This window comes from Bos taurus, chromosome 6 (assembly GCF_002263795.3).
Source record: "Bos taurus isolate L1 Dominette 01449 registration number 42190680 breed Hereford chromosome 6, ARS-UCD2.0, whole genome shotgun sequence".
NCBI classification, from domain to species: domain Eukaryota; kingdom Metazoa; phylum Chordata; class Mammalia; order Artiodactyla; family Bovidae; genus Bos; species Bos taurus.
In genome coordinates, this window is record NC_037333.1 from 36,027,185 (window position 1) to 36,054,560 (window position 27,376).

At 41.5% G+C, this 27,376-nt stretch overlaps 2 protein-coding genes across 20 annotated transcripts in view; one reads left to right on the plus strand and one right to left on the minus strand.

Moving 5' to 3' along the window:
* The window catches only part of FAM13A (family with sequence similarity 13 member A), a 337,193-nt gene extending 331,709 nt beyond the window's left edge, over positions 1-5,484 (plus strand). For 14 of the 15 annotated variants that reach the window (XM_059887328.1, XM_005207750.5, XM_059887325.1 and 11 more), the window contains one exon: positions 913-5,484. In XM_059887328.1, the coding sequence (XP_059743311.1) occupies positions 913-1,039 (127 nt within the window). In that variant the 3' untranslated portion in view covers positions 1,040-5,484. 15 annotated transcript variants of the gene reach the window in all.
* A 19,479-nt stretch (positions 5,485-24,963) lies between these two features.
* HERC3 (HECT and RLD domain containing E3 ubiquitin protein ligase 3) overlaps positions 24,964-27,376 on the minus strand; it is a 198,430-nt gene continuing 196,017 nt past the window's right edge. For all 5 annotated transcript variants that reach the window (XM_059887450.1, NM_001083663.1, XM_015471555.3 and 2 more), the window contains 1 exon segment: positions 24,964-26,571. In XM_059887450.1, coding sequence (XP_059743433.1) covers positions 26,363-26,571 — 209 coding nt within the window. In that variant the 3' untranslated portion in view covers positions 24,964-26,362.

Below are 27,376 nucleotides of genomic sequence, written 5' to 3' on the forward strand. Positions count from 1 at the left end.
TCTCAAAGGGCACGTCTGGGGTTGGGGTCACACACCCCCTTCCCTTCCCTGCCCTCTTCTTGGAGTCATACAGGATCCTTCCTTGAGCAGGCAGAACAGAAATAAAATCAGTTCACTGAGCAAAATTAAATGAACCCCAAGCTATCCCCGTTTCCCATTTTTTGCTCTTGAATAAGAAGGAAAGGAAGCCTGGTGTTTGAATGTTTGACGTGTACATTTCCAAGTGAGATGAGAAGCAGAGCAGCACCACAGTGGCTGAGGATGTGGGAACAGCAGCGCTTCTTCAGGTCCTCCTGCGGGTTGTATTAATATTAGATCCAGATTCATGAGCACAGCGCGCACCCTGTAATCAGCTCTCAATTATAGTCCTTGTGCATATAAACGTATACATAGAAAATTACTCAGTAAATTTTAAAGGCTTATTAGTGTTCTCTGATCCAATTGCTGAATTCCAAGGCTGATTTTTATAATAAGTAGGAGTATTAACTATTTTTTTAAACCCTGTAAATTGAGTATACCAATTGCTAATTAGAAATTGAGTGGTTCATTAGGTGAAGTATATAAAAATGAGAAAGCATTAAGTATAAATAAAGGCTTTCAGTATATGGAGACTCTTGGTGTGAATTTACATGTAGCCATAACAGAGAGTTTCTACATTTCTTAGTCCATCCTGTCTTTCTTCAAGATGCCGGAGTAACTCTAAAACTCAGTTGCATGGTGCCATTTGCGGACACTGTCTTTCACTGCTTGTCTAAACACAGCTCCAGTCTTGATACCAATGATGCTTGGCAACCTGATTCTGTGGGGCGATAAACTGCAAATTTCCACATGATGATAACTCACCCAATGAACAGTATCCTCTAGGAGAGACACTGCCTGATCATTAGCCCCTTTTCTCTTTGTTTCCATTAGAAATGTCCAGAAGGAAGACCGCACTCCAATGGCTGAAGAATACAACGAGTATAAGCACATTAAGGCAAAACTGAGGCTCTTGGAGGTGCTCATCAGCAAGAGAGACACTGATTCCAAGTCCATGTGAGGAGTCAGCCCCATCCGAGCAAGGGGGTGGGGGGAATGCAGGGGGAATGTCCTCCCTCCCTCCCCTCCCCCCCACCTCTCCTGGTAAGTAGCAGCTGGGCAGAAACTGGAAGGCAGCCTTGGAGCTGGACCTGCGCCCTCCTGCCTGCAGGCCCTGGGGGTCAGCCCGTTTCCATTGCCTGCCTTGGAAACCATCTAGGTGGAAGGAGGCCACCTACCCCCATGCCAAAATTTTGCAAGGGAATATCAAGATCTCTGCATACCTGTGTGCACACAGACACACACATACGCTGCAGTGGAAGCTTGCTGACACTGGCAGCGGTGAATCACTACATGAAGACACACTCGTCTACAGAGGATGTACACTGTTCTTCTGGGATAACTGAGCAACAGCATCCTCTGTCTAACTGTGACAATAACAAGCTCAGGACTTCACTCTGGAGAGCGAACTTGCTGCGCACATTCGTGTTCTCTGTGGATCCCATCCAGTGGGAGCCTGCATCGGAGCCCTGTTTGCTGCCTCGGCCATTCTTGTGACCTTTCCACGGAGCCACGCCTTTCCCCACTTGTGTGAATTGCTTCTCCTTCAACTCTCGGGTAGATGGAAGCTGCACCTGCCTGGGAGAGCAGTGCAGCCCTCTATCTGATGTTGTGTTTCTTCGAGATGTCCTCAGATGACAGAGAACTGATCCCTGACTAGGGCTGGACCATCAGCAGAGGACAGATGGGATAGAGAAGTAGCTAATATCCGTGCTGGTGTTTCAGTTAGGCAGCAGTGAAGAGAATTTTTTCCTGAAGGTTGACTACACTTATCAGCTTCAGAATTTATGATCGAACACTTAAGCAAGGGGAAGGCCACTGGTCTATTTGGTTTGGTTTTGGCTCTAGCTAGACAAAAGGGTCTTGCTTAATTCCTAGGTTAAGTGTAGAGGATCATGAGAGAGAAAGAGCCTGTATTTTAAGCCTTCTGTGTACTTACCAGAGTTTAATTTTTTTTTTTAAGTAAACCTGCACTAAAAGTCTTCTCTAACTGAAGGATAAGTGTAGCCCTCAGAGCACAGCTCAAGGCAGAACCTAAATCACACTGTTTTGAAGATCCTGTATAAAGAGAAAATAATGGTGTGTGGCCAGTTACAATGATAGTTTCTTCAAAGATGGTGTTGCAGAGCTATCTGTATTAGACATTTTGGAGGGACCAGGGAATTTAAGACAGCAAATCATCCATCACCTCAGTGTGCTGATGTTATCTGGTGATTGGTTAGTACTTTTTGACCTTCTGTGTCTGCACTAAAGAAAATGAGTTCTGGTTCTGCCTGTATACCCTAGCCCACCTCTGTGCTCTGGGAGGCTGAGCACAGTATCTGCCCACCAGCCACTGGTTGCCAAGAGAAGGTGTTTCTGCAGCTCTGCCTTTTGAAGATAATAGTGCAGGGTGAACAAGACAGCAAAGGGTACCATTCTGTTTTCTTTAATAATAATAACGGAGAAAAGTCTTCCTGATCAGTTTGTCACTTTCCAAAGTGGGTTCTTGAGAAACTGGTCAGATCAGGTTTGTAGCAGCATTTTCCATTTTGAGGTAGTGGCTCTCTGTTGGTTAAAAATTGTTCAAGTTAGGAGTAGGGGGAAATAGCTTTAAGTTTGCTCTTTCATCTTCTAGAAGCACGAGCTGTTTGTTGAAAGCACCCTGGTTTAATCCACACACTTAAAGACGGTACGTAATCCTACAATGTAGTTCGTTTGGTATTCTCTGCTCTACTGTTTACACTGCAGATTGCTGTAGTTTCAAGGAGTTATATTATAAATGAAATGACGCACTTTAGGATGTTTTCTATTTTTGAAATCTGAACATGAATCATTCACATGACCAAAAATTGTATTTTTTAAAGAAATACATGTCTAGTTTGTCCTTTTTAAGTAATTACTCTCTCAAATAAGCTATAATATAAATCACATCATTACCAGTTAACTTTCAAAGCACATCTGTCTAAGTATTGTTTTGAAAATACTAATATGCTACAACACTTTCAAAGAGAGAAGGCTATATAAATGAGAAGTTACGAAATGTTTTGCAATCTGTTGTTTCTGCCAAAGGTAAATAAGTAAAAGATTTAGTCAGGAATCCCCTTTGAAATTTGTATGATTGAATAAAAGTATACACCAAGTTATAGTAAAATAAATCGCGTATGCAATGTCGTCTTTTCCTTTGTAGTTTATAATACGCTTCCTAGAACGGTGCCCAAATTACGGGAGGGGAGTCCTGTTTTCACTAGATTCTAGCTGAAGACACGTTAGTCAGTAGGTTCTGGCTCTGCCAGAAGTGCTGGGGCAAATTTGTTTCCACAGCAACCATTTCTGCAGCCTAGAGTCTCAAGGCCCTAGAGGCAGTGTCTTAATTGGCTTCATACAGAGTACACTGGACCACAGTTTTTCCTTTGCTCTCTCGGGAATGCATATGTGTATTTACTAACACATGCCAACAAAATAAATGTCAAGGGTTATTTAATAACAAGGATAAGTAAAAATAAAGCATGAATAAACTTAATAGTACGATTATAAGAATTAGAGATAGCAGAGACTTATAATTTTCCAAGCATTTGCTTTTATTGTTTTAGTCTCGCGTAAACCTTGAAACAGATGTTTATATGGGCTATGGTATCATCACTGCATTTCGTCTTTGAAGCATTGAGGTTGATCTTACTTTTTGACAGGTATGTGCAAGGTTTAGGATAATGGCCTGCTGTGAAGTGTTTCACAACAGGCAGAATTTGTTTCATGCCAGTACAAGAAAGTCTGCACCAGCTCACTAATCTCTGATTCAGGTCAAATTTCTCGGAAAGACCAAATCACATTTCAAACTGGAGAATTTTTTTTTTTTTAACTTGTTAGCTGTAATTCATTGTGAGCTAATAATTAGATTTCTTTGCTTTGGTTGCCCGTTTGAAGTCCAATGATTATTATTCAGTGGCAAGGCAGGGATGAGCAGTGCCTCTGTTTGTAATATCAGTGTGATTTGTGTTTTGTCTCATCCTGACGCAACACTTACGTGTGGCAGAAGAGTCTGAGGCAGGGTGTGCCTGCTCCCAGGTGTGGCATTTCTAGCCCAGGACAAATGCTTCAGGGCTGTGCTTGTATCATAAACATGGACTGTGGCCAGCCATCTTGGAGCCCTGAGGGCTGGGCATCTATTAATGTGGTTGAGCTTAGAATTCCTCTTAAAGTGACTATTAAGGTCTATTATCAGAATTGAAGGGCAGCTGTAGTGCCAATTAAGTTTATTCTTTCAGGAGCTGCCTAGTTCTCAGTAGGCATAATTGGACCCTCTTTCCTGAACTGATCATAGGTTTACAAGAAAGATCAAAATTTAAAGTTCGTTGATTAATTTTTTAAGAGCTCTTAACCTGATTATGAAGATACCATCTCTCCTAAGGGTATATTTTTTAAGCATTTATACTTTATTATCTTTGGTGGTATATTTATAGCTGAATGCCATAAATGCTTAACTGCTTTGTGAAAATCTGATTGTAGTCTAAATTGGCTTTGATCTCAAGACAAGTATTCCTGAATATTGCTTCCCGAGGATTTTTCTTTTGAGAAGAGAGGTGGTTTCTGCACCAAGACCAACACCTCTGTGATATTCTTTCATAATATCCATTTGGTTAAACCAATAGGTTGGGACAAAACTAGACTAAAACGCTGAAGTAGTTTCCTCAGAAACCCATGGGTTTAGCAGAAACCAGAATGTGCTTTCTTTTCCTTTGATTAATTCCCTTCCTTTATATTTTTTTCCCCACATGATCCTCAAATTCTACTGAAGAGTACCTTTTGTCAAAACATAGGCTAAACATATTTTCAAATCTGTAGGTACTGAACTTGTGCATCCTGGCACTTCTTCACAGGGTGGCTGACTCGGCAAGCCCCAAAGATGGGTGTTCTACATGTCAGCCACTGCACTGGGGCATTAGTGACTTTCCTGAGTAGAGGTCACTGCCCTTGGGGGCATATATGCTCCTCCCCCATGATCCTTCATAACAGAAGTATGTGGATACGCCGGGGTCAATTAACAGGTCCACACAGATATGTATCAAAATGAAATGTGTACATCTACAACTTCATATTGCTATGAAACTGCGCTTATGTCTCTAGAGGATCTCATTTGGCCTGGAATCCAGCCAATCTGATCACACGCGCAGCTCAAGAAATCAGTTTGGCAGATCTGACTCTCAGTCTGAAAGCATCTATATGATCATGAAAATCTCCACGAGTGGATACAATTTTAGTAAATAACATGGGCCCAGAACAATGTTTACATGACATGTAAGCAGAAAGTCTTTGAAATTACCGTTGTTCCTTTTTTAAAATGTAAACTGAATGAAAAGATGTTATGTACATTTTTAAAGTACATGACTGTATTTTGTATAAACATAAATAAAATATTTTTAATTGTGAGAGTTCCGAATTTTTTGACAGCGAACCGTCCTGTGGGGTGTGACCTTTCCCTTCAGAAAGGAATCAAGCTGCTCCCTTGAGCGCCTCAGAAGCCCACTGAAGATTAAGATTCGTTGTTCTGTCTCCATGGGAGGCACCAGAAGGTGAAGCAAACTGGGCACAAGCGAGCCATGCCGTGATGGTCAGGAGGAAAATGGGCTTGTGCTCTGCTCAACTGCCTTTCAAATCCACGGGAGGGGGGCTGAAGGGATGCAGAAAGAAAGGCACTTAAAAAAAAACATGTAAGTATATCTCCAAAGTCTAGGAGGCCATCACAGGTAAATACAGGAGCCATTCACTACTCTGAAGCCAAAGAGGCAGGAAACGGTGACATGGGAGAAAAGGCATATTGCAGTTGTGTGAGGTGAGTAGCTGGCGGTCGGTGGAGGTTAGGCCTGCAGGTATCCTTAGGCTGCACGTGTTATAGACGCTCTAAGTGACTCAAGTACACATTCAAAACATACTAAACCTGAATTTTTTTTTTTTTAATTAAGGCTTGGCGTAAGGACCTTGTCACAGTACTGACGCCAGGATTTGAACTGAGATCTGTCTGACTCCGGAGCACGAAAGGTGCAGTGCTGCTGATGGCGCACTGGCATGGCATTCTGCCTCAATTAAACCTCACCCTGAGTAATGCACTTTTTGAAACCCATGCAGCAGGCAGCATATAGCAACCATCCATTTTCTTAAATCCTATTTTGACGAGGACCCTGTGAGGGCCCAGAAAGTGATGCTAGTCCAAGTATACCAGCTTCTGCAGCCTGTTAGAAAACCGAAGGTCCTCCACTCTGCCTTGCCCGACTCCTCTGGAAATGTTTTCGCTCCTGATCCTGTCCATTTGTAGCACTATGGGCAACCTGAATGGGAATTTCAGAACAGGAACCAACAGGCGTAGGCTAGGGGAGAGGGACAGTCCTTATCAGGCCTCTCAATGGCCTCATTACCTCCTCTAGAAATGGATTCTGAATTTTGCAAGACAAATATATCAGGGTTATCCCTAAGCTGGGTCAGCTTATCAAGGCTATAAAGACACAGCTGAGTTTCATATTCAGTAAAAGCCAAAAGTCAAAATTCCCAAACGTGTTTTTAGAATGCTGGCTGCCTGGCCGACAATTGGGATTTGGCAGGAACTGGGCTTGTTGACAACTTGCTTCTCACTTTTCCTCTCCATCAACAAGGCTTGTACCACAGGATGGATCCTAGAGTTCAGCATCTTTCGGAGAACGTGGCCCAGTGCAAAACAGCGAGAACCGAGTCCAAGACCTAAGGACTTATGTTTCTCAGCTGGGCCTTTGTGTGCATCTATTACTTGTTCCTGTGAATTCTGAAACTCATACTCTTCCACGTTTGAATCCTTAATTTCTCAAAAGCAGTTTAAAGATGCTGAGAAATCCTTGTCATGCTTCTGGTTCTGTAGCAGAGTATTTCTTGGGTAAGATATTCTGAGATATTGTTATCTTTCTGTAACTATTATTTTACTGAAGTATAGTTGGTTTACAGTGTTTCAAGTGTACAGCGAAATGATTCAGTTTTATATCTATATATGACACACACTTTTTCAGATTCTTTTCCATTACAGTTTATTACAAGATATGCAATGTGCTATATAGTAGGTCCTTGATTATTTTACTTTCAAAGAACTTAAAATTCCTGGACAAGATTAGAGGAAGGGGGCGGGGGGAACACAGGAAGAGAGTGAAGGGTATGTTTCTCTCTGGTAGCAGAGGGCAGGGCTTCTCAAATTGGTCAGGGGTCTTTAGTACAGTAGCCCTGCGGGAGCTGGCAATCTTCACTTTTCTGACAAGCCTCCAGGTGCTGCAATGCTACTGAGCCAAAGACTGCACATTAAGTAGAGGATGCAGACGACATCCTGGGTGTTTGCAGGAATGAGCAGCTCCGATCAATTCAAAATCCTGAGTTGACAGAGGCGGCACACAACAGTCCCAGTGGAGACCAGATGCCGTCTGACGCGTAAGGTCCAGACTGCAGACAGATGGCCCAGCTCTGCAACTTGGGCACCTTCCTTACCCTCCCTTTCTCTGTTTCTTTACCGTAAAAGAAAATGGGAATAACTGTAGTACCTCCTTATTGAGGTTATTGTGGGAATTTACTTGGATGAACATGAAAGAATTACTACAGTAAATCTTGGGTAAATGGTGGTGGGCTATTATCATCAGCATTAAGACAAAGATTCTTTGTGGGCCAAACAGACATTTTGAATCACTACAAAAAAGGAATTGTATTTTCCCCCCACTACCACCCTCCTCTTCACCCTCAGGTGCCATGTTTGCATGTAGTCAGCAACAGAGGCACACGTCTAGCACTTTAAGCACAAGTCAGTACTAACCAGTGAGCAAGATTTTATGTGAGCACTGACCCATTCTCTCGGCAGGGAAAGTAAAATTCTGACTCTTCTCAAGCAATTTACATCAAAACCTGCATGCAGCTTTCTCCAAGAGACTTTTGCTTGCTAAACCCCTTCCCTCTCAAAGCAGGGCAGCCAGCCCCTCTAGGTCTGCTTGTCCCGAAGGCACCACTGTGGGAGGTCCCTATCTGCTCAGACATGTCAAAAGAATTAGATGACAGTGCCTGTGTCCGGCGCAGGAAAGGGACAGAATAACCTTGGAAATAATTTCTAGGTCAGCTGGTGTCCTGAAATTTCTGTCTCAGGGTGTATTTTTAAACAACTAAAAACGAAGCATACCCCAGGGAGGAGAGTTGCTCCGATTTTGGCAAGCTCCTAACCAACATGAGTTTCACCAAGCCTGTGAGCAAGGCTGAGACTAGGAGAGGGCCTGGGGTCATCTTCCATTCCTTCATCAGCCCCGGGGTGGAAGGCTAGGGGTCAGGGGAGTGGAGGTACCCCAGCTCAGGCCAGCAACAGCAAGCTGTGGTTCAAATGACCTTCCACTCTCACTGAATGAAGCCCTCCCCCCCATTAACTCAAATTTAGAAACTCCAGGTCTCCTCTCTGAACAGACTGCCAGACTTGAACTTGAGAGCCCTTAAGCCTGCTATACCAGACTCTGAGCACGAGAGTACCCAGGCACAAAAGGGTCAAGAGACCGGTTTTTAACAAGAAGCCTTTAGCAGTGGAAGACTGGTTTCTCTGGGACCACAGGCCAGTACCTAGTTGGCACTTGCTGTTGACCTTCGTTCTCAAGAGCTCTGGCCTCTTATGACACCATAGGGACTGGGGTTGTTTCTTAGTCTGCTTTAGTGTTTGCCTTTATCTGAAAAGTGTGTGTGTTTTAGATCTTATTTAATTTCTCAGAAGTTCAACGTCAACGGGAGCCGAATCAATAATTCCTAGAGATTGTATCCAGCTGCCCTAGGATTAGGCCCAGGAAAATCAGCTTTTAAAAGATCTGAAGATTGTGTGATTGTGCATCCTGCCAAGCATCTGGCCACTCTTGGAAGAAAAAAAAAAAAGCTGACGTCTGAACTAATTTTCTCCATGCCACACATAACTCAGGGGTACACACTCCATTACTTTTATAAGGAAATAAAGCGCCAAAGCCTGGATCAGCTAATCCGTGGGAGAGACTGTTATTAATACAGATGCAAAGAATCTTCCCACAGTGGGTAGACGCCTCCTCCAACTCTTGTTCTGTTGCATATCCTGGTTTCTTGCTCCACAAGTGAGGTTGAGCAGTCTCTCTTGACCTGGGTTGTAAAGGCGTGCTGGTAGCATCTATGTCACATCTAACTGGAGAGTTCCCTTATCTCACCCACAGGAGAGTTTTCATCTTTTCTGAAGACCTGAGGACCTGCTGTCTTCCTTACCACACGCTCCTCCTCAGCTTTGTGAGATACTGTTCCGCAAGGCAAGTCTGCAGGTGGAGCCTGCCAGTGGCTCCTACCAGTGCTGCAGAAAGGCATCTCTTGAAAATGAAGACATTCACAAACCAGAAGACTCATAACTCAAACCAAGTAGTACAAAGGCAACATGGGCATCATGTCCTTAGATATTCTAGACACCTGGTTTATTTTTTTTTCTTTTTTTTTTTAATTTTATTTTTAAACTTTATATAATTGTATTAGTTTTGCCAAATATCAAAATGAATCCGCCACAGGTATACATGTGTTCCACCTGATTTAAAATCTCCTTGGCTTCATTTTTAAGAGCCAAAGAAAACCGGAGACAGCAAACACTGACATTTCTTTTTGAGAGGAAATGATAAAATCCTGCATGTCAGCCTTATTTGCTTTCTCTTCTACGCTTGACCCTAACACAAAATATTCTATTCATTGGGTTGTACCTCAAATCTGTTTTGATATTCTGTTGTGTGTCCTCCTCCATTCCACTTTTCTCTCCATCACCTGGTCAACTATGATTTGGCTATTTTTTCCTTATTTTTTCCAGTTTTATTGAGATATGATTGACATTGTATAAGTTTAAGGTGTACAACAGGTGGATTTGAAGAGCTAGTTTATTGTAAAACAACCACCATCATAATAGCATTAGCTAACACCTCCATCATGTCACATAACTATCATTCTTCTTTGCAGTTAGAACATTCAAGATCTACTGTCTTAGCAACATGCAAGTATATAGTACACTATTATAAACTATAACCACTATGCTGTTCATTAGATTCCCAGAACGTATTCATCATATAACTGGAAGTTTGACCAACAAGTCCCCTTTTGCCCCACTCTCCAGCACCTTTCTATTCTGTTCCTATGGGTTAGGCTTTTTAGATTCTACATATAAGTGAGATTTGGTCTTTCTCTGACTTAATTCACCTAGCATAATACTTTCAAGGTCCATCCATGTTGTTACAAACAGCAAGATTTTCTTTTCTTATAATAATACTCCACTGTTACATACACCACAATTTCTCCATTCATCCATTGACAGACCCATTGTTTCCATGTCTTGCCTGTTGTGACTAACACTGCAGTGAACACGAGAGTGGAGATATCTTTTCAAGATCCTGGTTATATTACACTGTGGGTATGTACCCCCAAGTGGGATTGCTGAATCACATGATAGTTCTATTTTTAATTTTTTAAGGAACCTTCATAATGTTTTCCATAGTGGCTATACCAATTTACATTCCCACCAACAGTGTTCAAGGCTTCTCTTTTTTCCACATCCTCACCAACACTTGTCTCTAGTCTTTTGGATAACAGCCACTTTAAAAAACCTGAGATGAATATCTCCTTGTGGTTTTGATTTGCATTTCCCTAATGTTTTGCAATGTTGAGTACCTCTTCATGCACCTGTTGGCCATTTGTATGTCTTATTTGAAAATGTATTTATTGAGTTCTGCCTATTTTTTAAGTCAGATTATTTGGTTACTTTTACTATTGAGTCAGATGAGTTCTTTATGTATTTTGGACACTAACTCATCAGATATATGATTGCAGATATTTTCTCCCATTCCATAGTTTGCATTTTTATTTGGTGTTTCTTTTGCTGGGAAGAAGCTGTTTAGTTTGATATAATCACAATTATCAAGTTTTTGTTGCCACAAATTTGGTGTTATATCTCAAAATCATCACAAAAACCAATGTCAAGAAGCCTTTTCTCTGTGTTTTCTTTGAGCAGTTTTAGTTTCAGGGGTTGTGTTTAAGTCTTTATTAATTTTTGTGAATAATATAAGGTAGGGGTTCAATTTCATTATGCATTCGGCCATCCAGTGCTACCAACACCTTTTGTTAAAGAGGCTAGTCTTTCCTCACTGAATATTCTTGGCTCCCTGTCAAATATTAATTAACCATATATTGAAGGTTTATACTTTTTTATGCCACTATGATGCTGTTAATTACTGTAGATTTGTAGGATAGCTTGAAATAGTTATTAGCTGTAATAGTATTTAAAACAAGAAGTGTGATCCCTCCAATGTATTCTTTTTTCCTCATGATAGCTTTGACTATTTGGGATCTTTTTTGGTTCCATACAAATTTTAGGATTTTTTTTTCTATTTCTATGAAAAATGCCATTGGGACTTTGGGAGGGATCACATTGACTCTATAGATGGCTTGGGGTTATATGGATATTTTTAACAATATTAACTCTTCTGAATCATGAACATAGGATAGCTTTCCATTTCTTTGTCATATTCTTTTTTTGTCAAAGTCGTGTATCTCACAGCGTACATATCTTTCACCTCCTTGGTTAAGTTTATTCCTAAATATTTTATTGTTTTTGATGTTATGATGAAGGGGATTGTTTTCTTTTATCCTTTTTCAGATATTTCATTGTTAGTATATAGAAACACACCTGATTTCTTTTCTTTTTTTCTCCTGCTATCTTAGTTTTTCGGTTTTTCAAACTTTAAATTTTTTATTAGCAATGTTAGCAATGTTGTGGTGAACAGCGAAGGGACTCAGCCATGCAAATACATGTATCCATTTGCCCTCAACCCCCGCCCCCACCCTCACCCGCATCCAGGCTGGCATGTAACATTGAGCAGAGTTCCATTTGCTATACAGCAGTCCTTACTGGTTATCCACTTTGAATATAGCAGTGTGTACATGACCTTTCCAAACTCCCTAACTATCCCTTCCCCCCAGCAACCATAAGTTCATCTTCTAAGACCTTGAGTCTCTCTTTGTTTTGTAAGTTCATTTGTATCATTTCTTTAAGAGTCCACATAGAAGAGATGTCATACAGTATTTCTTCTCTGTCTGACTTACTTCCCTCAGTATGACACTCTCTACTAGGTCCTTCCACATTGCTGCAAATGTCATTATTTCATTCTTGCTAACAGCTGAGTAATATTCCACTGTATATATGTACCACATCTTTATACATTCCTGTGTCAATGAACATTTAGGTTATTTCCATGCCTTGGCTCTGTCCCTTCATTCTTCCTGGAGTTATTTCTCCACTGATCTCCTCCCCCTCTACTGATCTCAGTAGCATATGAGCACCTGCCAATATGGGGAGTTCATCTTTCAGTGTCCTTTCTTTTTGCCTTTTCATACTGTTCATGGAGTTCTCAAGGCAAGAATACTGAAGTGGTTTTCCTTTCCCTTCTCCAGTGGACCACGTTTCGTCATAACTCTCCACTATGACCCGTCCATCTTGGGTGGCCCTACACGGCATGGCTCACAGTTTCATTGAGTTAGACAAGGCTGTGGTCATGTGATCAGATTGGTTAGTTTTCTGTGATTGTGGTTTTCATTATCTCTGCCCTCTGATGGAGAAGGATAAGAGGCTTTTGGAAGCTTCCTGATGGGAGAGACTGACTGAGGGGGGAACTGGTTCTTATTCTGTTGGGCGAAGCCATGCTCAGTAAACCTTTAATCCAATTTTCTGTTGATGGTGGGGCTGTGTTCCCTCCTGTTGTTTAACCTGAGGCCAACCTATGGTGGAGATAATGAAGATAATGGCAACCTCTTTCAACAGGTCCCATGCACACACTGCTGCACTCAGTGCCCCCGGCCCTGAAGGAGGCCACGGCCAACCCACACCTGGACACTCCTACACACTCACAGGCAAGTCTGGGTCAGTCTCTTGTGAAGTCACTGCTCCTTTCTCCTGGGTCCTGATATGCACAAAGTTTTGTTTGTGCCCTTCAAGAGTCTGTTTCCCAGTCCTGTGTAAGTTCTGGAGCCAAAGCAAAAACAACACCCAGTTGTGGATGTGACTGGTGATTGAAGTAAAGTCTGATGCTGTAAAGAGCAATATTGCGTGGAACCTGGAATGTAAGGTCCATGAATCAAGACAAATTGGAAGTGATCAAATAGGAGATGACAAGAGTGAACATTGACATTTTAGGAATCAGAGAACAAAAATGAACTGGAATGGTGAATTTAACTCAGATGACCATTATATCTACTACTGTGGGCAAGAATCCCTTAGAAGAAATGTAGTAGCCATCATAGTCAACAAAAGAGTCCAAACTGCAGTACTTGGATGCAATCTCAAAAGTGACATAATGACCTCTGTTAGTTTCCAAGGCAAACCATTCAATATCACAGTAATACTAGTCTATGACCCAACCAGTAATGCTGAAGAACAGTTCTATGAAGACCTACAAGACCTTCTAGGACTAACACCCAAAAAAGATGTGCTTTTCATTATAGGGGACTGGAATGCAAAAGTAGGAAGTCAAGCGATACTTGGAGTAACAGGCAGATTTGGCCTTGGAGTACAGAATGAAGAAGGGCAAAGCCTAACAGAGTTTTGCCACGACAATGCACTGGTCATAGCAAATACCCTCTTTCAACAACACAAGAGAAGACTCTACACATGGACATCACCAGATGGTCAATATCAAAATCAGATTGATTATATTCTTTGCAGCCAAAGTTGGAGAAGCTCTATACAGTCAGCAAAAACAAGACTGGGAGCTGGCCGTGGCTCAGATCATGAACTCCTTATTGCCAAATTCAGACTTTAACTAAAGAAAGTAGGGAAACCACTAGACCATTCAGGTATGACCTAAATCAAATCCCTTACGATTATACAGTAGAAGTGACAAATAGATAGAAGGAATCAGATCAGATAGACAGTGCATGAAGAACTATGGATGGAGGTTCGTGACAATGTACAGGAGACAGTGATCAAAACCATCCCAAAGAAAAGAAATGCAAAAAGACAAAATGGTTGTCTGAGGAGACCTTACAAATAGCTGTGAAAAGAAGAGAAGATAAAGGCAAAGGAGAAAAGGAAAGATATACCCATTTGAATGCAAAGTTCCAAAGAACAGCAAGGAGAGATAAGAAAGCCCTCCTTAACGATCAGTGCAAATAAATAGAGGAAAACAATAGCATGGGAAAAACTAGAGATCTCTTCAAGAAAATTAGAGATACCAAGGGAACATTTCATACAAAAATGGGCACAACAAAGGAAAGAAATGGTATGGACCTAACAGAAGCAGAAGATATTAAGAAGAAGTGGCAAGAATACACAGAAGAACTATACAAAAAAGATCATCAAGACCCAGATAACCATGATGGTGTGATCACTCACCTAGAGCCAGACATCCTGGAATGCAAAGTCAAGTGGGCCTTAGGAAGCATCACTACGAACAAAGCTAGTGGAAGTGATGGAATTCCAGTTGAGCTATTCCAAATCCTGAAAGATGACACTGTGAAAGTGCTGCACTCAATATACCAGCAAATTTGGAAAACTCAGAAGTGGCCACAGGACTGGAAAAGGTCAGTTTTCATTCCAATCCCAAAGAAAGGCAATGCCAAAGAATGCTCAAACTACTGCACAATTGCACTTATCTCACACACTAGCAAAGTAATGCTCAAAATTCTCCAAGCCAGGCTTCAACAGTACATGAACCATGAACTTCCATATATTCAAGCTGGTTTTAGAAAAGGCAGAGGAACCAGAGATCAAATTGCCAACATCCACTGGATCATCAAAAAAGCAAGAGAGTTCCAGAAAAACATCTACTTCTGCTTTATTGACTATGCCAAAGCCTTTGACTGTGTGGACCACCACAAACTGTGGAAAATTCTTCAAGAGATGGGAATACCAGACCAGACCACCTGACCTGCTTCCTGAGAAATCTATATGCAGGTCAGGAAGCAACAGTTAGAACTGGACATGGAACAACAGACTGGTTCCAAATCGGGGAAGGAATACATCAAGGCTGTATATTGTCATCCTGCTTATTTAACTTATATGCAGAGTACATCATGAGAAATGCTGGACTGGATGAAGCATAAGCTGGAATCAAGATTGCTGGGAGCAGTATCAATAACCTCAGATATGCAGATGATACCACCCTTATGGCAGAAAGTGAAGAAGAATTAAAAAGCCTCCTGATGAGTGAAAGGAGAGAGTGAAAAAGTTGGCTTGAAACTCAACATTAAGAAAACAAAGATCATGGCATCTGGTCCCATCACTTTATGGCAAATAGATGGGGAAACAATGGAAACAGTGACTTTACTTTTGGGGGCTCCAAAATCACTGCAGATGGTGATGCAGCCATGAAATTAAAAGATGCTCCTTGGAAGAAAAGCTATGACCAACCTAGACAGCATATTAAAAAGCAGAGACATTACTTTGCCAACAAAGGTCCGTCTAGTCAAAGCTATGGTTTTTCCAGTAGTCATGTATGGATGTGAGAGTTGGACTATAAAGAAGGCTGAGCGCCAAAGAATTGATGCTTTTGAACTGTGGTGTTGGATAAGATTCTTGAGAATCCTTTGGACGGGAAGAAGATCCAACCAGTCCATCCTAAAGGAAATCAGTCCTGAATATTCATTGGAAAGACTGATGCTGATGCTGAAACTTCAATACTTTGGCAACCTGATGCGAAGAATTGACTCATTGGAAAAGACCCTGATGCTGGGTAAGATTGAAGGCAGGAGAAGGGGATGACAGAGGATGAGATGTTTGGATGGCATCACCGACCCAATGGACATGAGTTTGAGTGAACTCCGGGAGTTGGTGATGGACAGGGAAGCCTGGCATGCTGGAGTCTATGGGGTCACAAAGAGTCGGACATGACTGAGCTACTGAACTGAACTGAATCCCTTATCATTTGCAAATATTTTGTGTTAAGAATTTTTGCATTTTTATTTGTCAGGGATATAAGCCTATAGTTTTCTTCCTTACAGTGTCCTTTTCTGGCTTTGGTACCATGTTATGCTAGCCCCATAAAATGAGTTTTGGAGTCTTCCTTCCACTTTCATCTTTTGGAACAACGTGAAAAGGACTGGCATTAATTCTTCTTTAAATGTTTGGTAGAACGTGCTTAGTTGCTCAAGTTGTATCCAACTCTTTGCGACCCCATGGGCTGTAGTCTGTCAGGCTCCTCTGTCCACAGGGATTCTCCAGACAAGAATACTGGAGTGGCTTGCCATGCCCTCCTCCAGGGTATCTTTCCAACCCAGGAATAGAACCCAGGTGTCCTATATTGCAGGGGGATTCTTTATCATCTGCGCCACCAGGGAAGCCCCGAATTTACAAGAGCAATCTGGTCTATGGCTTTTCTTACTGGGAGGTTTTCGATTATTGATTCAATCTCATTTCTCATAGTTCATTTGTTTTGATCTTCTATTTTATTTTCATGATTCAGTCTTGTTAGTTTGTATGTTTCTAAGTGTTTTTTTGTTTTTTAACTGATGGACATTTGAAGTTTTTTTTTCACACAAATCCTGAGCTTTATTGGGGAGCATGATTTTGTAAACATACTTTTTACATAAGTAAGGTTATGAGATGGAGAAGGCAATGGCACCCCACTCCAGTACTCTTGCCTGGCAAATCCCATGGATGGAGGAGCCTGGTAGGCTGCAGTCCATGGGGTTGCTAGGAATTGGACACGACTGAGCGACTTCACTTTCACTTTTCACTTTCATGGATTGGAGAAGGAAATGGCAGCCCACTCCAGTGTTCTTGCCTGGAGAATCCCAGGGACGGGGGAGCCTGGTGGGCAGACACGACTGAAGCGACTTAGCAGCAGTAGCAGCAAGGTTATGAGAAAAACAAGTTTGAAAGAACTTAGCTATTCTTATAAATTATATCATCTGCTTGCTTATGGACAGATTTTCTCTAAATGATTCAGGTGATTTTTTTTTTTTTTTTTAGTTCTACCAGTTTATTGCTACCAACCCATCTCCCTTCCCCCTCCTCAGGCATGCATACTCAGTCATGTAACCCCATGGACTGCAGCCCACCACGCTCCTCTGTCCCTGGACTTTTCCAGGCAAGAATACTGGAGTAGGTTGCCATTTCCTTCTTCACAAGTGATTTGTTTTTAATACTTCTGACTTCTACATCTGTTTTTTTTTAAATTGGCATATAGTTGATTTGAAATGTTTTAGTTTCTAATGTACAGCAAAGTGAAGAAGTTATATATAAACACATATCACCACTCTTTTTTAGATCTAGTCCCCATATAGACCATTTATATAGAGTATTGTGTAGAGTTTCCTGTGCTGTCTGGTAGGCCTTATATCTATTTTATACATAATAGTCTGTCAATCCCAGTCTCCCAATTTATCCATTTCTTGCCCCTTATCCCCTAGCAACTGTAAGTTTGTTTTCTACATCTGTGACTCTAATTCTGTTTTGTAAAAAGGCTCATTCATACCCTTTTTTAAAGATTCCACATACAAGCAGTATCACATGATGCTTGTCTTTCTCTGTATGACTTACGTCACTTGGTATGACAGTCTGTAGGTCCATCCATGTTGCTGCAAATGTAATTATTTCTTTTTTAGCTGCGTAATATTCCATTGTATATATGTACCATATCTTCTTTATCCATTCCTCTGCTGATGAACAGGTAGATGGCATCCACATCCTGGCTATTGTAAATAGCTCTGCAATGAACAAAGTGCATGCATCTTTTAGAATTATGGTTTCCTCCTGGTATATGCTTAGGAGTGGGATTGCTGGGTCATATGGTAGTTCTATTTTTAAGAAACCTCCATACTGTTCTCAATAGTGGCTGTGCCAATTTACATTCCCACCAACTGGGTGGGAGGGCTCCCTTTTCTCCACACCCTCTCTAGCATTTATTGTTTGTGGATTTTTTGATGATGCCCATTCTGACCAGTGTGAGGTGATACCTCATTGTAGCTTTGATTTGCGTTTGGAAGGAATGATGCTAAAGCTGAAACTCCAGTACTTTGGCCACCTCATGTGAAGAGTTGACTCATTGGAAAAGACTCTGATGCTGGGAGGGATTGGGGGCAGGAGGAGAAGGGGACGACAGAGGATGAGATGGCTGGATGGCATCGCTGACTTGATGGACGTGAGTCTGAGTGAACTCCGGGAGTTGGTGATGGACATGGAGGCCTGGCGTGCTGTGATTCATGGGGTCGCAAAGAGTCGGACAGGACTGAGCGACTGAACGGAACTGAACTGAATAGTGATGTTGAGCATCTTTTCATGTGCTTCTTGGCCACCTGTTATGTCTTCTTTGAAGAAATGTCTGTTTAGATGTTCTGCCCGTTTTGTTTTTTCTTAATATTGAGCTGTATACGTTGTTTGTATATTTCAAGGATTAATCTTTTGTCAGTTGCTTCATTTGCAAATATTTTCTCCATCCTGAGGATTGTCTGGTTTTTTTTTTTATGGTTTCCTTTTCTGTGTAAATGCTTTTAAAAGTTGAATTAGATCCCATTTATTTTTGTTTTTGTTTTCATGACTCTAGAAGGTAGGTCAAAAAAAGGATCTTGCTCTAATTTATGTTGAAGAGTGTTCTGCCTGTGTTTTTCTCAGAGTTCTATAATGTCCTGTTTCTAAGCGTTTATCCATTTCTTTTAGATTATCCAATTTGTAGGTATGTGATTGTTCCTAATAGTCTCTTAGGATCCTTTGTATTTCTGTGGTATCCACTGTAACGTTTCCTCTTTTTAATTTATAATATTATCTATTTGAGTCTTCTTTTTCTTAATCTAGCTGAAAGTTTGTCAATTCTACCTTTCAAAAAACCAGCTTTTAATTTCATTGATCATTTCTGTACTTTTTCTGGTCTCTCTTTCATTTATTTATGTTACCCCCTTCCTTCTGCTAAATGTGGGCTTAGTTTCTTCTTCTTCTAGTTCCTTAAGGGATAAAGTTAGGCTGCATCTTTCTTTTTAATGCAGACATTTATTGCTACAAACTTTTCTTAAAACTGCTCTTGCTGCATCTCATAGTTTTTGGTATGTTGTGTTTTAATTTGTGTTACATTCAAGGTGAGTTTTTAATTTTCTTTTTGTTTTCTTCTGTGACCCAATTGTTTGTTTAGGACTATGTTGTTTGATTTCCACTTGTTTGTGAAAATTTCAGCTTTCTTCTTGTTATTGATTTCTAGTTTCATACCATTGTGGTTGGGAAAGATATGATTTCGATCTTAAATTTGCCATGACTTGTTTGCCAAGAGGTCATAAGACCTCTTATGTGACCTGTTGTGGAGAATGTTCTGTGTGCATTTAAGAATAATGTGTATTCAGTCTGTTGGATGGAATGTTCTATATCTGTTTGATTAATTGGATCTGAAGTATAGTTCAAAAAAAACACAAGTGTTTCTTTGGTTTTCTGTCTAGATCTATCTTTTGTTAAAAGTGGAACACTGAAGTCCTCAACTATTACTGTATTTTGTCTATTTCTCCCTTCAGATCTTTGTTAATATAGCAATCCCTGCTCTCTTGTGGTTTTCACTTGCATGAGTATCTTTTCCCACACCTTCACTTTAAGCCTGTGTGTGTCCTTAAAGCTGAAGTGAGTCTCTTGTAGGCAGCATACAGTTGAGTCTTTTTTTTTAATCCCATCAGCCACTCTCTGTTTTTATTTGAGAATTCAAAGATTCATATTTAAAGAAGTTATTGAGAGGTAAAGACTAATGCCATCTTTTTGTTTTCTGGCTGTTTTGAGGTCATTTGTTACTTTCTTCATCTATTGCTACATACCTTTGTGAGATGTGAGATGACTTTCCACAGTGATATGCTTTAATCTGGGCTTCCCCAGTGGCTCAGATGGTAAAGAATCCTCCTGCAATGCAGGAGACGGTCAAGAAGATGCCCTGGAGGAGGAAGTGGTAACCCACTCCAGTATTCTTGCCTGGAAATTCCATGCACAGAGGAGCTTGGTGGACTATGGTTCACGGGGTCGCAAAGAGTTGGACATGGCTGAGTGATTAACAACAACAATGCTTTATTGCCTTCTCTTTATGAATCTACTGTAGGCTTTTGCTTTGTTATTCCCATGAGGCTTACATAAAGCAACTTATGTATTAGTCTACTTTAGGCTGATAATCTGATGGAGTGCAAAACCCTTTTACTTTCCCTATGATTTTATGTCAAAATTTACATATATATTCATTAACAAATTATTATAGCTGTAACTTTTTAAAAATACTTTTGTCATGTAGCTTTTATACTAGCATTAAGTAACACACCACCATATTAGAGTATTCTGAATCTAACTATATTCTTCTCTTGACCAGTATTTTGTGTATTTTTATATGTTTTCAGGTTACTAATTGGCATCCTTCATTTCAGCTTGAAAAATTCCTTTCAGCATTTTCTATAAGTAAAGTCTAGTGGTGGTGTGTTAGGCAAAGTATCTCACCTTCATTTCTGAAGGAAAAGTTTTCATAGGTAAAGTATTCTTGGTTGGCAGTTTTTCTTCTTCAGTACCTGAATATATTATCCTCTTCTCTTCTGGCTTGTAAGGTCTCTACTGAGAAATCTTCTGATTTCCTAATGGGGGTTCCCTTTTATGAGACTTTTTTTTCTCTTGCTGCTCTAAAATCCTCTATTTCTTATTTTAGACAATTTTTAATGTATCTCGGGAAGATCATTTTAAGATTGAAATTTTGGCATAACCTAGTAGTTTCAAGAACTTGGAAGTCCAAATTTCTCCCAGGTTTGAGGAATTCTCAGCCATTGTTTCTTTAAGTGATTTTTCTACCTCTTTCTCCATGTCTTCTCCTTCATACATTGTTTCTCTTACTGGTGTCCTCTAAGTCCTGTAAGTGTTCTTCCATCCTTTTCATTCTTTTTTCTTTCTGCTTCTCTGATTAGATAATTTCATCTGTCTCATTGATTCTTCATCTTGTTCAAGTCTGATGTTGAAGGTCTCTGTTGAATTTCTCAATTCAGTCATTGTATCCTTCAGCTCCAAAATTTTCTTTTTCAGATTTTCTATTTCTTTATGTACATCTTGTTCTTATACTATTTTACAGATACTATTCAATTATTTGCTCTCTTATAGCTCTCCAAGCATCTTTAGATAACTATTTTAAATTCTTTATCAAGAATTTCCTGGGTCTCCATTTCTTTAGGGCTGGTTATTTGAAATTTACTAGATTTCTTTGGTGGACACATATTTCCCTGATTCTCTGTGATCCCTGTAGTCTCTCCTAGGTGTCTTGTGCCTTTGACGAAGCAGTCACCTCCTCTTGCAGACATTATGGATTGACTCTGGTACGTGAAGACTTTCACACCTGGAAGGGTTGGGGGAGAGCACAGCACACTGTGACCCCAGGTCAGGGGTGCAGGGTAACAAGGTTATGTGATGGCAGTGGGTCCAGGAGCGGGGCGGGGTCACGGTGGTGATCCCTTTGGTTCAGGTTGCCGACATCTATAGCATCAACTGAGTGGTCCTTGATGAATGCTGCAGGGAGTCCCCAAAGGCTGCAATGGCTGTTGGGGTCCTTAGCAGCACCCCTAGGTCCAAGGAGCAGGACCAGTTGTGGTGCGTGGAACCAGTGGTGTGTACACACAGCTGCGGGGGTCAGCTACAGACGCCTGTGTAGTGGCAGGGGCCAGTTGTAGACACGCACCTAGTATTGGGGGCCAGGGCCCACTGTGAGCACCCTGGCAGCTGCAAGGGTCCCTGGATGTCTGCATGTTCTCCCATGGCTGCACAGTCTTCCCTGGGTGTGTATACGGCAAGGGAGGTGCCTCCAGTGACAGGAATCAAGCTGGCATGGACAAGTGCACAGCGGGAGGATTCAGCCCCAAGCACACACACAGTGATGGGGCATCTAGCCTGCTGTCCTGCACTCACACAGCAGCCTGGACCTGCTGCTGGTGAGGTCCTTGGGCTCTAGCAGGGGCCAGACTGGGGCAGGCTGGGGAGAAAATAGGTAGGGACTCAGGTGGCTGACATCAGTGAGTGCAAATGCCTGTGGAGTCCCTGGTGGCTGTGCTGTCTCTCGGTTTCTTCAGTGGTGAAAGCTGCTGGAATATCTGTGGAGCAGGTGGCTAGGAACTCCAGTCGCTCCTGCCATCTGCCTGCTTCTGGGAGCCCCTGCTTTTCTCTCTTGTTCCTAGCCACACCTCTCAGTATCTTGGCTTTGCCAGTCTCTGAGTAACGTGAAACTAAAGTGGAACCTTCATAAGGTGACCCAAAAGGCTGGGGAAGCTGGTCACTCACTCCATGCCCCCTTTCCTCTTTCTAGCTAGAAGCTCCCTCTTGGTGCCGAGCACTGCTGGCTTTGGGGATGGGATGATGCAGAAAGAATGAAGCTGTCTTCCCTTTTCTGTGGGGTTATTCTCAGGTTTGATGTTCGACTGCATCGCTGAAGTTTAAGTGGACTCCAGAGCTGTTTATGTTCATGGATAGACAGCTACATGTTGATTTCTGTGGAAAATGGTGACTGGGGATCCTGCACTGCACTTTGGTGGCATCGCCTCCAGTCCTGCACCTCAGAAACAGTCAGAAGAGATACACAGAGCAAGGTACGTGGGAATGGGCAGAAAGCTCAGTGTCCTCACCAGGCACACCACTCTCCTAGTACCTCTGCATGTTTACCAACTTGGAATCTACTATTTGACCATCATTCCTATGGTCTGGGAGAAGTTAAATCCTAGGCTGACCACTCGTGCCAACAGACACCAGCTCCAGTGGGACCCGCTGCAGATGACATAGGAACGGCACACCCTATCAGTATTTTAATCCTATGATCATAGAAGTGACTTTACTGAACTACACAGTGGCAGTAAAACAAAGCACAGGGTATCTCTGCAGGTAAATGCTCAGGAAAGTTACCTGCCACATCATTGTATCTCTAGCTATCTATCTCTAGTTAAATTTTGCTTCCCACCTTTAACAGCTGGGCATAATACAGATCACAAGTCCACATCCTACCAGTTTAACAGAAAGTTATTTTCTCTAAGCTTTCATTTTCTCATGTGAAATTAGAATGATAATTATACTTACTGAGAGCTGGTTATGTGCTAGGCACTGTTCTTTGTACTTCCCATTAATTCATTCATTTAATTCTCATTATAACTCCATGAGAAAGGTATTATTTTTATTCCCATTTTAAATAGGAAGAAAATGAGATACAGAGAGGTTAAGATACTTGCCGGAGAGCAGTGGTGGCATTTAAACTGAATAGTGCATAGATAATGCTTGCTGCAGGGTCTGGCACACAACCAATTCACGATAGTTTTTATTACAGTAAAAACCTGGGTGCATATTTTTGGGGTTAATCTTAGACAAAGCTTGATTTTCTTACACCGGTGGCAGAAAGTCCCAGACACTTGTTCTCTCTATTCAATATCAACTATGACCAAGTTCCTCCTAAGACTTTAGTAAGTTATCCACAGTTTTATTATGGTTCCTCCAAGTCTCCTCTCAAAAGGGTGGGGCAAGTCTTTTTCTATAAAGGGCCAGGTATATGGTAGGATTTGTAGGCCAGTAATTGCTATTACATATCCTTTTCGTCCCAACCCTTTTAAAATGTAGAACCCATTTTAGCTTGCAGCCTGTAGTTGGTTGGCTCTCTAGGATAATTAATAGAGAACCATTCTAGTCATCAAAAAAGGCTTCACATGGAGACAGAATTATCAGAATTGGCTAAATTGCCTTGTTACACTGTCATTGAATCCCACCTACCAAAAGTTGCCTTGTTTTAATGAGATTTTTTTTCATTAAATTGGTACATTTCTGAAAACAGTGAAGAAGCTTCCTGTGTTTTCAGAAAAGGTAGGTAGGTGGGTATATCTAGAAATGACTACCTAAAGAGTTCTAAAGCAATACTTGATAAAGGGGAAAAGAGGAAAACATGCCAGAAAAAAAAAATAGTTTTTAGAAAAGCAGCACAGAATTTCGTTCATGCAACAAATATTTAGAATTTACTGAGCATCTCTGTGCAGGCACTGCTCTTGGTAATGCAATTTTAGAGCTCAAAGGGACCTTAGAAATTATCTGGTCCAGTCTCCTTATTTCATGGAAAATGAAAATTCTGAGGCCCCCAAATTTAAAATAACTTGGCTATCTCCATTCAAAATTAAATGTAACAGACTTTTCTGTCCCTTAAATTGAGCACTTATGTATGCTATTAAATGTCTGTTGAAAGCTATTGTTCTCTACCACTTTTAAATTGTCTATAAGCCTAGTAAAACAATACATGGTAATTGTTTTTAAAACTTATACACAGCAAAAAAACATTTCTCTAAGTGGGCTAATTAGCATCAGCCATTAGATTAATAAGTCTTACACTCACCTTTAATTTCTCCTCTTCCCAGGACGCCCATCGCTCCTGTCCACACCCCCGCTGCTCTCAGTTGCTGTCTTTCCACTCTGTCCTTCCCACTCCATTCTCCCACATGTACCCCCCATTCACATTTCTTTAAAACCAGGGTCAAGTCACATGACTCCTCCCCTCCCTACCCCCAAGGTTCTGAACATTTTCAAGGTCCAAGGCTTTGCCTGGTCCCTCGGTGCCAAAGTTAGCTTCTTTCTCCCCAGTCTTATTTACCACTCTTCTATTTCCTCTGATGCGCCCTTCAGGTTGTTCCTGGCCCTTTCCTAAACATGCCCTCATATTCAAGCTCCTGCTAAGGCATTCTCCTCCACGCAGAGTGCCTTTTCACCCATCATAACCTTCAGAACGCCCATCCATCCTGAATGCCGTCGGCCACCCCCGCCCTGTCTTCATTTTCCCAGCAGCCAGCTCTCCTCTATGACAGGAACCACATTTGACCTTCTATCAGATTATGTGGATAGATGACTTAATTCTTCTACTGAAAGCAAGCTACCCATTCTGCAAGTACAAGAAGAAACAGTTCGGCTTACATTAAAACACCAAATTTATTGCATAATATTGAACTATATGCACACACATAGAAAATAAACATTTCGTATAACTGTATATCTTTTTTTAAATCTTGTATTATAAAGACTGAAAAACTACCAATTGGAATAAGTTTTAAAAACAAAAAGCAAAAATCTACAGTCCTTCATTGAGATTTGATGCTGTCTCATGGTTCATAAATACTTTATATAAATAAGTCTTTTCTCTAGTGACTAGGAATTTAAAGTTAGGCGGACATGGATTCTTTGCTCATATAGAATTTTCTTATCTCATGAAGAAGGTTCAGCATGTTGTGATTTTTTAAATACATATATTTGCTTCAAACACAATCCCTAAAATCCCATTGTAAACAAACATTTCAAATGCAATAAACAAAAGTCCCATAATAAAGAATATCCTTTAGCAATTAGGGAATGGGGGGGGGGGGAATCTGAGTAGAAATATTTGCAATTGAAATACAAATAAAAACTAAAACAGACTGCATGCATCTACTAGAAGGAAAGGAAGGGAACATTAAGTTAGGTAACAGAATGTGATGAAAAGTAGCAGGTGGGGAGGGAAGACAAAGTGGAAGAGATGGAAAGTGATGATAGTTATAGAAAGAGGCAAGAAATTTAGTTTTTCTAAGAAGAAATTTACTTTTCTAAGAGGAAATACTCCTTAAAAAATTCACGCGACTTGCTCCAAAAGCAGAATGATGGAAGAGGGTGGGAACCTGTTACCTCATCTTTTTGTCAGAAGGGTCTGGCGAAGCGACCAGACAAAATTTGGCTCAGCTGCAAAGCTAAGCAGCTTTGCACAGCTTTGAGGAGGGCCGGGAACAGGCAGAGCCACAGGAAGACAGCTAGGCCCTCGAGGACTTTAAAAAAAAAAACAAGGCATGTTTGTTAAAGGCTCCCATAAATTCTCAAGAGTTCTGCCAAAGTCATGGACCCAGACTCAGCTTGTTGGGCTTGGGAATTTCTGAAGTAGTCCTTTCCTCCTTAGTCCTGAGGGTTGGGCTGCAACAAGCCAGGAGCATTTCCAAGGCTGCAGAGAAAGGAGACGTTCTACATGTGCAGGAGAGAAAGGACAGGTCGGTCCAATCATTCTTGCAGAGGAATGAGAAGTCAGAAGAAGGACAAGGAAGTGTTAGGAGGAAAGATCAGGGCTGAGAGAGAGATTTGGGAAATAGTTTAAAAATCTACTGCCATTTTATCCAGCAGAGTGCAGCACAGTCACAAGTGCAAGGAACACTGGGGAGTTTGGTTCAGGTTCGGGATTCAAAAGTTCCAACCTGCTATACAGTAAAAAAAATAGAACTCACTCCCTATGATTTTCTGTATGGGCCTCACTGTGGCTGTTGAGGAAGGGAACTCTGGGGCAAGCTGGGGTTCTCAGGCCAAACTGAACCCCTCGTAGTTGTCCAGGGCCTGAGTCAGCCGTGCCCGCAGGACCTCTTTGCTGCTGTACTTAGGGAGGTCAAGAAGGTTGTAGCAAGTGTGGGCCACAGGCAGGTACTCCTCTCCGCTGGCTGTGGACTGGATGACGATCTGCAGGCTGGCCATGCCATAGATGGGAATGCGATCACTGCCCGTCAGGAACACTGTGGAGAAAGAGAAGGGGAATTACCAGCTACGCAAACGTGCTTTCGGTGGCCCTGGGAAGTACCGAAGGGAAGGAGTGACACCCTGTGGCTCGTGTGAGAAGTGCAGCCACTTTTACGTGAGATCTCACAGGGCTTATGGCAGAAACCTGTCGGGGGTTTATACCGACCTGCCAATGCCAAGAGGCACCCAATGTCTCCTTCGGGAACCAACCAAAAATGGGCAAAGCGTGTGGACCGAACTCACCTTTCTTGGTCAAACTTTTCGGTCTCTTTGACCATTTCATAACTCCTTGGGAATTAAAAGTACTAACCTAATCTATTGGATCATAGACTTTCAAGGGACTTGTGATCTATACTGTTACTGTGTACTGTGGCTTAGGTCCCAAACTTGGATTGGTGGTAGTCAGGAAGCGCCTAGCCTCGCTGAAGTTCGGAAACTAGATGGAGCTCTAGCTTCAAGAACATCTCTGAGGTTAACGGTTACTCGGATTGGGACCGCAATGTGTTTTTTTCCTTTGGTAACGCTGACTCTTCGGAGAAGGCAATGGCACCCCACTCCAGTCCTCTTGCCTGGAAAATCCCATGGACGGAGGAGCCTGGTAGGCTGCAGTCCATGGGGTCGCTAAGAGCTGGACACGACTCAGCGACTTCACTTTCACTTTATATTAATATTAAATATGCTCACTCTTACAGAGCAGGAGATTGACTTTCAAATTCTGTTTTTTTGGTTTCATATGGACTTAGAAGTCTATACTTTTCATTGGCTAATTTCAGACCCTAATTATATATTGACACAAAGAAA